Source organism: Teleopsis dalmanni, unplaced genomic scaffold (genome assembly GCF_002237135.1).
Source record: "Teleopsis dalmanni isolate 2A unplaced genomic scaffold, ASM223713v2 unscaffolded_contig_0786, whole genome shotgun sequence".
Lineage (NCBI taxonomy): Eukaryota > Metazoa > Arthropoda > Insecta > Diptera > Diopsidae > Teleopsis > Teleopsis dalmanni.
In genome coordinates this window covers 1-11,641 of record NW_024032168.1, presented here as the reverse complement: position 1 = coordinate 11,641, position 11,641 = coordinate 1, and the positions used below count along the sequence as shown (strand labels likewise).

General features: G+C 29.3%; 1 protein-coding gene across 1 annotated transcript; it reads left to right on the top strand.

Moving 5' to 3' along the window:
- Positions 1–1,662: 1,662 nt before the first annotated feature.
- Positions 1,663–11,636, top strand: LOC119663704 (protein aubergine-like; the record flags this gene model as incomplete). The annotated part of the gene is made up of 13 exons (XM_038073311.1): positions 1,663–1,781; positions 1,926–2,082; positions 2,183–2,311; positions 2,388–2,414; positions 2,495–2,515; positions 2,621–3,114; positions 3,598–3,790; positions 3,851–3,978; positions 9,990–10,144; positions 10,214–10,311; positions 10,372–10,603; positions 11,337–11,447; positions 11,509–11,636. Coding segments are annotated over exons 1-13 (1,975 nt in total), but the record flags the coding sequence as incomplete, so codon positions are not given.
- Between the last annotated feature and the right edge of the window lie 5 nt (positions 11,637–11,641).

Genomic DNA, 11,641 nt, shown 5'->3' with positions numbered 1-11,641 from the left:
AAGACTAGCTTCCTGGTCAGTTTTTATGTTGTCATATATTTATAAAGTAATTCGTTCGATTTAGAGAATTAAAGAAAATACAAATTTATTTTTATTAAATTTTAATTATTATTTTAATGAAGATTGTACACCGTTGTCAAGTTATCGGTTAATAAGCATTTCAATTGGATGTTAGTACTTAGTACTAGGCTAAAAATTGTGCAATTTTATTAAACCAGCAATTTCTTTTTTTAAAAATTATTACAACACAAAAACTTACCAACATATTATATAACATTTAAAATAATGTTTTTTTTTTTTGCATTTTGATTATATTTTTATTCTTAATAGCTATACGCGCTGTATTTCTTTTTTCACAAATTCTCTAATAATAAATTGTGGCTTGATTATATTATAGTTCAACGTTTATTTAAAATACTATTTTTAATATACAATATACGCAATGTATATATACATATTCTTATATAAATTTATGTACCATAAATTACAATTATTTTCTTTTAAAGTGTATTTTTATATTTCTCTTTATATAATATTTATATATAAATTTCTTGTATATTCATTACTTATATATATAATTTTTATATATAAATTACATTAAATTATTTGTATATTGATACAATTCTTGTGATAATTTTTACAAACTTACCCACTTTTTCTAGAAAAAATAAAAAGTATCTAAAATTCTGTTCATAATTGTTTTGTTTTTGGTTCTGACTTTATTATTATCGTATAAAATTGTGCTATCCAACTTTTTCTTAGATTTTATTGCAGATATAAATCTCAATAGATTTACAAAATTTGTTTCCATAAAAACCAATAGTATATTTTTTACAGTTAAACATAAATATTAGTCAATTCAAAATCCTAGGCTTTCAAGTTATTTCTAATTAGTGCCACTGATCTTAACTTGGATTTGACAATTCGATTTTGAATTTTTTCTACTTCACCCTGTATACCCTGAGGATTTTATTAATAAGTCTTTATATTTTGTTAACAAAAATTCATATTGCATTTTGCATTAATTGTGACTGAAAAATATATTTTAATAAATATCTTTTTATTGGTTAATTGTTTATTAGCATAAAATTAGCAAATATTTTAATCAAATTTAAGATAATTAAGATTGGAAAAAATTATAATGTGCTGAAGTTTAGGTTATGACGACGACGGTGCTTATAGAAATCCACCTATTCCTATTGACCCATTGTGTTACTGTACCAAAATTGGAGAGTTTTGAATAATCCATTTTTAATTCAAATTTAAATTTTTGCTATCCTTATATGTACAATTATACTCGTATATTATTTTTGTGTTGATTTTTCAATATAATAGCAAACATATGAAATAATTAAAATTTATTTTTTTATTTTATAATATGTTATAATTGAAAAATTTACTATAATATTAAACAATTAACCAAAAAATTAAGTATAAAATTAAAACATTTTAGTATAAAACATATATATTCATTATATTAAAATATTATTGTAGATTGAATCCTTTATAAATATCTAATCCATAATCCTAAATCTAATCCATCCTCATCACATCACATTTTCTCTAATTCAATTATTTTGTTGATAATAGTTTTAAAAGAAGTAAAACGTAAATTTGTAAATATCATTTATTTTAAAAATAAATATTTTCTTCTTTTTAATATAGGTATATACTGTATAATGTCTCTTCAACCAAGCGTAAGACCACGTGTTCGTGTTCCTTCACCTCAACTTATGGGAAAAGTTGGTATTCGTCCTGTCATGACGTTTACGGGTCCCAGGGTTAGTATATCATTATTACTTTTGAACAGTTTCAAAAAAATAAATCAAAAAATATATATAATAAAAATATTTTATTATAAAAATATATTTAATAAATAAAACCTAATAAATATAAACCACAATAATTATCAAATTTTATTATAGATGTCTTTTCGACCAAGGATTCCACCTTCTGTTAACGTTGTTAATAGACCATCGGTAATTGCTGATACCTTTAAGCCACGCGGCGGTTCAATTTCTGTTCGTCCAAGGGCAATATTAGCATCACCCCAGGCTGCAAAGCCTGATTCTAATGATTCTGGTATTAAGACACGATATATGTTATTTATTTTTAGTACATTTATTTCAACCAAGTAAAAATAAGTATTAAATATATTCTAATTTTTATTTTTCTATATAAGTACCAAATTTGATTCGTCGTATTTTAATATCTCCATCTATTCCGCACTCGCCTTCAAATTTGTCGTCATTTTCGTCAACTTCAACTTCATCATCTAGTTGTACTCAAATTGAAAACTCCATAGCTAATCGTAATGTTTTTTTTTAACTTTTTTGTATTTAGTTTTTAGAAAATTAATAAAATATTTTTTTTATTATTTACTATAGTTGGTGTTGTTGCTGCTAAGCCGAGAGGTAATTTTGAAATAAATATGTTTTTAAGTTAAACACTTTACCAATTATTTCTTAAATTTTTTCTTTCAAAATAATTCTAGGCAAAGGGCATGGAGGACGTGGTATTTATAATATTTTATAAGAATATAAATAAAATACAAAATACTATATATAACATAATTTTTTTGTTTAATACATAATTTTGTTTGTTTTTTGTTTCTAATTAGGTGGACGTAATCGTGGTGGCCCGCATACACCGTTGTTGGATTCCTTGTTTACACGGCCACAAACTTGTGTTTCCAAAATGGGTGAAACTGGACGCCATGTTACTGTTGATACGAACTATTTCAAGATCTTAAAGAAACCCGAATGGAACATTTATCAATATAGAGTAGATTTTGTACCGGAAATAGATATGAGCTTTGTTCGTCGTACATTAATTCTCCAACATAAAGCAAAACTTGGTGGATATATATTTGATGGGACAATGCTTTTTACTACTAATGATTTAAGAGGCACTAAAAAGGGTCATTATCATGAATTCCATCTAACGTCTGAGTATCGTGATGGAAAGACAGTGCTTATTAAAATTAAACATGTTGGTATTGTCGATGCAAATGAGGCTCAACTGTTCCAAGTATTGAATTTAATCTTACGTCAATCAATGGGTGGACTGGATTTACAACAAATAGCTCGTCACTTTTTTGATCCTTATGCTAAGGTAAATGTGAATACAATTTTTTTTATATTTAATAATGCAACTACTAAATATTCTTAGGACTAACAAGAATTTTTAGTTTGATAAATTATAAATGTTTAAGCTAAGGTTTTATTACTTAATGAGATCAAAGGGAGATATTATACGTTTTAATCTCTGTGCTGAGTCAGTTGCGTTGATTAATTGACTAAATGATTACATAAATTATAAAAATTATTGACACGAAGAAAATTAAATCTTTGTGATTAATCCAAGAAGTTTACTTTAAAGTACAATTTTTTAAAAATCAAACTGAAGCAGAATATTTAACATTTATCAAAATCCTTTGCCCAAATTATGAATCAAATTCATTGATTATTCAGACCTATATATTACTACTCTTACTTTGTAATGTTCTCAAATTTATATTAGATATATTCATTTTAAAATAAACATATATCATATATAAATATATATTTATTTCACACCTAATATGTATACTTACAGATTAGCATTGACCCGTATCATATAGAAATCTGGCCAGGTTATATTACATCCATTCGTCAACATGAGCGGGATATTCTTCTCTGCACTGAGATTACACATAAAGTTATGCGCACCGATACTCTTTACACCATACTTCGTCAACTAACGGTCGAAACTAAAGACTATCAAAAAGCTTTTAAGACTGAAGTTATAGGTAAGCAACAGACATAATCTATGTTATACATATGAATACATGGATCTTATTTTATTTTAGGTTCTATTGTGTTGACGGACTATAACAATAAAACTTATCGTATAACTGACGTTGATTTTACGAGTTCTCCTCTATCGACATTTTCATTGAAAGATACAAAAGTTTCATTTGCTGAATATTTTAAATCGGTAAGTTTAGGTTTCACATATATACAATTATTACTATAAATAAAACCAATTATTATTATGTACAATAATAAAACAAATTGGGAACAAATAGTTCCCATTCTTTTAATAATTTATTATAATCCGTTTTAGCAATTTATCAGTAGTTAAGTAGTACAAGTATTATAGTACGACTATTATTAACAACTATTGCGATTATTATAACAGTAGGAAGCTGATAGCTATAAATTAAAAAATTTAGTAAGAGTTCATATTCTGATTTAAATAAGGCTAAAATAGTTCTTTGCATCCTTTACAATTGTATAACGATCCTATGCTTCTCATAGGAGTTAAAATTTATATATATAATTTATATATATAATTTACATATGTAATTCATATGTTTAATTTATATATATAATTTATATATATTCAATTGTATTACATTGAATAGTATAATATAATAATATAAATCATAATGTAGTTTGATAGTGTACATTATTAGAAGACATAACTATTTTATGTAGGTATCCAAAGGAACAAAACTTACCATATTTACAATTTTTAAAACTCTCATTTGAGCACAACAAACTTTTCTATCACATGCGTCCTACGTTCAAAAGGACCGAGGTGCTTTTCGGGATGTTTTTTCAATTACCACGCCACCAAAAACCAGCACCAAAAGTTGAAATTGAAGACCCAATCCTTGCTTTATGGACTCTTTCAAACAAATTTTCCTTCCAGCTAAGTTAAGTTTAGAGTTGAGTATGAGACCCAGATATTCTTGTTTAAGCTATTTTTATCTTGGTTAAGAAAAAGAAAGAAATTATAGGCCTACTAGTAAAGAGTATTACCTCATTTTTATGTTGAGTTAGTTATAAAACCATATTCACTATATCATTTTTTTTAGTGACTGACAAAGAGTTAATAATATTAGATAGTAACTGTGAAAATTTGTTCAATGCGTTGATAGCATATTCGTTCACATAAAAAAGTTATAGCTCTGCATCCAAATTATTTCAACATTATTATTTTATCATCATTGATTGTCATTATTACTATTAATTATCATCATTTTTATTATTAATGATCATTATAACCGATTATCATTTTTATTATTAATACTCATTATCACTGATTATCATTATTATTATTATTAATTAACATGATCACTTATTATCGTTTTTATTATTATTATTTATTACTATATTTATTTATTATTATTTATTATTATTATTTATTATTATTATCATTTTTATTAATAATTATTGTTAATATTATTATTATTAATTAATATTATTAATTATTATTATTATTATTAATAATTATTATTATTAATTATTAATATTATTATTAATTATTATTATTATTAATTATTATTATTATTAATTATTATTATTATTAATTATTATTATTATTAAGTATTGTTATTATTATTATTATTTTTATTTAATTCTCCTTAATGGGTTTTTTGGTAAGTTTTGGTGGCCTAAGCCAGTACAAAATATAACACAATATCTATATATTTATTTAAACTATTTTAACTAGTATTTGATTGGTATTTTAAATTAATTAATATTTAAAAATTTGCGAGTAATATGACAGGAATCAATTATAACACTTTTCTGGATGTCATCAATAATTCGCTGGTTTAATTCAAGTCTTCGAATATGCGACAATAAACTTTTTGGCGTTACACCTTCAGCACTAATTATAATTGGAAGAATTTCAATTTTGTTAAGGTTCCAATTACGTTTTGTTTCCACAGCTAATTCTGCGTATCGACTACATTTCTCAAAATAAGTACGATCCATGTTTTTGGTCATTGGTATTGCAACATCAATGAAGAGTCCTTCTCGACGTCTTTTATCAACAATAGTTATATCTGGTCTATTGTGCAACCTCGTGTGATCGGAATAAATAGTTCGATCGTAATAAATTTTTACGTCTGGATTATCATATACTGCTTGTGGTGTATACTTATAGTATGGAACATTTTCTCTATCAATAAGTCTATATTTATTGCATATTTGCTTATGTAAAATATTAACCACGTTATTGTGTCTCTTTGTATATTCTCTTTGTGCTAAGCATGTACATCCTGCCAGTATGTGATCTACAGTTTCCGTTTGTTCTCCACATTGCCGACATTTATCACTAATTAGCGAAGGGTCTGACATTATAAATTTGCAGTAATTTCTTGTCGGAATTACTTGGTCCTGTATTGCAATCATGAATGCCTCAGTTTCAGCAAATAGTGTTCCACATGTAAGCCATTTGTGCGACATAATTTTATCGACATTGTCGGCGTTAGTGGATCTATAATATCTTCCATGTAGCGGTTTGATTGCCCAAGCTTGCTCTTTACACTGCCGATCTTGTGCTTTTCTTTCAAAAGTTCCTTCCAAATTTAATGGTGTGTAATGCTTGTCTGCTTCGGTTAAAATTTTAAACAAGATATCATTTTCTGCGTTCTTTAAAAAATATTCTCTCATTGATATAATTTGATTGTCGTGTAGTTCTTGTAGATCAATAAGGCCTCTACCTCCTTCCTTTCTAGGCATAGTCATTCGCTCACAACATGACTTTGGATGGTGGAATTTGTATTCTGTGAGCATAGTTCGTATTTTTCGCTGCATCGCTTGTATCTCAGTCGTTGTCCATTGTATTATTCCGAAACAATAAGTCAGAATGGGAATAGCAAAAGTATTGATGGCTTTTATCAAAGATTTACCCTGCAAATTCGTCTTGGCTATCTTATGAATACGTCCTTTAAATTCACTATATACTTTGTCTTTTACAGCTTTATGTGCTATTCTTCTGCTTTGAGATACACCAAGATATTTGTACAGTTCGTCTTCTTCCATGTCTTTAATAATCGATTCATTTTGCTCAAAATTTTCGAATTTAACGATTTTTCCACGAACAATACTGATTTTTCTGCATTTTTCAATGCCAAACTTCATTCTAATGTCATTACTGAAGTCCTCGACTATTTTAATAAGCTTACATATCTAAGGTTTCTCGCGTCGAAGCATATATCTTTAAATCATCCATATACATGAGATGATTTATTTTACATTCTCGAGAATTGCCTTTAATTTTGAAGCCATACTTTGCGTTCCTTAAGAGATTACTTAGCGGATTTAGCGCCATACAAAACCACAAGGCTGACAGGCAGTCACCCTGAAAAATTCCTTGTCGAATACTTATTTCATCTGTTCGTATGACACCATTTTGAGTGAACATTTCTATGTTTGTTCGCCATCTCGTCATGTTGTGTTCAAGAAAATTAACAATAGTTGAATGAATACCGTATATATTCAGGACTTCAATCAGCCAACTGTGCGGGATACTATCGAAAGCCTTCATGTAATCAATAAAACACATGTGCAGGTTTCTATTTTTCTTAGCTGCTTGTTCCAATATTATTTGGTCAATTATTAGTTGTTCTTTACATCCTTTTGCGTGTTTTTTGCATCCCTTCTGTTCTACGCACATTATATCGTTTTGTGTAAGGTATGTATTTATAAGATCGCCAATACAAGCAGTCAGTATCTTATATATTGTTGGGAGGCAAGTAATTGGACGGCCATTTGCTGGGTTTCCTTTAAATCCATTATTCTTCGCCATTAGATATGTTTTTCCTTTCGTAAAAATGATTGGAAATGTTGCGGGGTTTTGTAGACATTCATTTAAAAGTTCAGTTAATTTTTGATGGACTGCAGTAAATCTTTTAAACCAAAAGTTTTGTATGTGATCTGGTCCAGGAGATTTCCAGTTGTGTGTTTTTGCTATAATTCGTTTGACCTGATCACATGTAATTAGACAAGTTGACATTTTTTTTTCTTGATATTTCTCTTTCTCTTTTTCAATCCAATGAGCGGATTCATTATGTTTTTGTGTATTGGACCACAGTGAACTCCAGTAATTTTCTGCACTATTCTTACTTGGATATACGTCGTCTGACGTATTGGTATTGGATCGTATTTTTCTATAGAATTGCTTTTCGTTGTTGTTAAAGAGTCTATTGTTTTCTCGTCTTTGATTCGACAACTTGTATTTACGCTGTCTCGCTACTTGTACACATAGTTTCTGTTTTATAGTGTCTCTTGTGTTAATAATATTCGTGTGATTTGTTTCGTAGCGTGTGTGAAGATTGTATGTTTTTAATATCTTATTGATCCTGTTTTTAAGTCTTCTTGTAGGATTACCTTCAATGTACTTATTTATTCTTTCTAAGTCTCCTCTTAAATGATCAATTTTAATTTGTATTCTTCGTAGCGTATTACTTTTATTTCCATAAATTGCAGCTCTTCGTGGTCCATCTCTGGGTTGTCCTATCTTGCATCCCATTGTAGTAGCAATTGTTATAGCTGATACATATACAATAGTATGTAATTCTGCAAATTGCTCACATTGTTCAGTTTTGTCAGGATCGCATCATTGTTAAGTGTTTCAATAAGAAAACTTAGCTTCTTACTAGTATTAATTTTCGGAATGCGTGGCCTTAAAAGAGGGTTAAGGTTACTGTAAATGTCAAATTGTTGTTCAAAAATCTCATTTAAGCTATGCTGATTACTTCTAAGTCTCATTTGTTCATTACTTACATCTTCCTGCTGATCCGTGGTTTCATCGACATCAATTAAATTTACATTTAAAGCAGGAGGTGGTTGTTCATTTTCCACTTCTATCGTATTTACATTATTACGTGTTCCTGGTACATGTACGTTTGTAGAAGTATTAGTTGATTCAAATTGCACTTGCTCATTTTCTGCAGTTTCTGTCGATTGATCATTACTTACTTCGGCAACCGATTCTTTGATAGCGTTTCGTCTTGATTCTGGTATAAGATTGTTTCTATGAATAACCCGTACTTGATCTGCTAGTCGCTGTTCGGATACATTATAGTCCGGATGGTGCCCAACGAATATTGTATGTAGTGTAGTTCGATATGCTGTCATATCTCTTTCATTGTTTGTAGCTATATAGTAGGCGCGTAATAAATCTTCATTTATAGTATAAGTCCATTTTCTGCGCTGTCGTGGTCTGCCAGCCACGGTAAGAGCTATATCGGAATGTATATGCTGTTCACCGGACTGCAAAGGTGTTCTATTTCTGTTGTTCTGTGGCATACTTGTCGAACAGGACCCAGGTACCAAATCCTGCACGCGAGAGTTATGCGATCCCGACGCGGTGGGGTTATCCGATCTCCCCAGATTTACATTATTTTGTGACTGCATTGTGTACTATTTGTTCACACCTCGTAGTACACGGGGTGGTATTTTATACCTACTACCAGGTATATCGTCCAGCCGCTCCTAACATGGAGTCAGACACTGACCTAAAAGCCGCCCATTCTGAGTCAGTCGCTTTAGGTTTTTTATTTAAATCCCAGCCGCACTAAATAGCGAAAACAGACGTTGAGATAGGAGGGTTTTAGAGATTTTGGGGGAGACACTTATTCAAAGGCGGTGTCAGCTCGCCTTGTCGAGGTTGGATTCGAATCTTGTGATCTTTTCTTGGAGATAAAAGAGCCCCTTCGTTTACCCCAATCACATTCATAGACAGCCTCCGCTCATTGTCCGGGACTGCTTATTTAATTTTCATCTTATTCGCAGCTAACCATCATATCTGATGGCCATTCCATTATCCGCAACCTATGGACCCGTCCGCTTGCCTGAGCTCGGCATCCCACGGTACCTTCCAATTCCGTGGGGCGGATTATTATTATTATTATTATTATTATTATTATTATTATTATTATTATTATTATTATTATTATTATTATTATTATTATTATTATTATTATTATTATTAAGTATTGTTGTTCTTATTATTAATTATCATTATTATTACTATTATTATTCATTATATATTTCATCACTATTCTCATTATTAATTAAACAAATAAATGATGTATTATAATGTTCGAATTGTGAAAGATAATCTAATATAAAAGATTTTAGATATATATATATATATATTTATAGTACATATACTAATGCACCTTTGAAATGTTCCAATATTTGTAGCGTTATAATCTAATCATAACCGACTCCAGTCAACCAATGTTAATATCGAAACCAACCAATAAGCATATACGTGGTGGTCAAGAAGAATTTATCTCATTGATTCCTGAGTTCACGCGTGCAACTGGTATAACTGATCATATGAGAACAAATATTCGGTAAGTAATATTTTTTCTGTTATAACAACAGATGAACTGTTAACATATGCCTTTGGTATTTTATTTTAGTTTCATGAAATCGATGAGCGATCATACTCGGCTCAATCCGGAAATGAGACTTCAACGCTTGAGAAATTTCAACGAACGTCTCAATTCTTCTGCTAAAAGTACAGAGGTTCTTAAAGAGTGGAATATGAAATTGGATAATGATTTACTTAAAATTCCAGCACGTATTTTACCCTGTGAAAAAATCTTACTAGGTCATGGTGTTCGGTATATATGTGATGAGAAAGCTAACTGGACCCGCGAGTTCCGAAACTGTTCAATGTTTTGTAATGCCGAAATTAGTCGTTGGCAAGTAATCCTCCCATCACGTTGTTGTCGTGAAACTCAATTGTTTGTTCAAATGTGTATTAAAGTAGCAAGAAATATGAGTTTAGTACTGGCCACACCAAAATAGTAAGTACTTATAAATAACTATAAATTATATCATTTAATATTAAAGACGAAAAGGTATTAATATTTTTATATACATTGAATTTATTTATTGAATGTTTTTGCTTAAAGACTAACAATAAGTATTTGAACCTTAAAACTACTTATATATATGTTTATCAAGTCAATTGATTCCTTGTCAGTAATATTGCAGGAAACTGCAATGTTTAGTTTAGTTGTATTTGTGAAGGGAATGAACATTGTCACTTGTTTGAGAATTTTTTAAGAGGACTCTAAATATGACGACAAGCTTGAATAACCTAATATGCGATTTTTCCGAATGTTGTGGGCCTGAAACGGGCGGCAGTAAAATTTGTTCTGTTGCTTCTACAACAGTTCAAGAAAAACTTACTCTTGCTTTATTACCCAAGCCATTCTAACATTCTTGTCTCCATTCATGGCACTTTATAACTTAAAAACCGTTTAACAATGTACTTCAATAAAGTATGGAATGAAATAAAGAAATTAAGATAAATACGAGATCATATCTCATAACTTTAACAATTCGACGCCTGTCATTAAATATACTTGACGTTATGGAAAATCAGAATATTCACCTTCAGAGTGTAATTTAAACTTTATTAAATGCACCTGCTCAGTGCGCATTAATAGTTTAACAAGAAATTGTCTTAGAAATAATTAATTAGAAATAATTAACCTTAAATTTATTTGCTTTGTTTGTTTTTAACTTATATAGCATTGAAATGGATGACGATCGTAACAACTCTTATACAACTGCAGTGGAAATGGCAACCTCAGAGGATCCTCAAATTTTAATGATTGTTATTCAACAACCCAACGAGGAAAAGTAAATATATACGAATAATATACATATATCTATATAATTTCATTATTATAATATGTTCCAGGTACTCTGTCATTAAAAAGAAGTGTTGCATCGATCGACCTGTAGCTTCACAAGTTGTTACTATGAAAATGATAGCACCTACTTCAGAAAAAAGTGCAGGTTTAATGTCAATCGCTACTAAAGTTGTCATACAA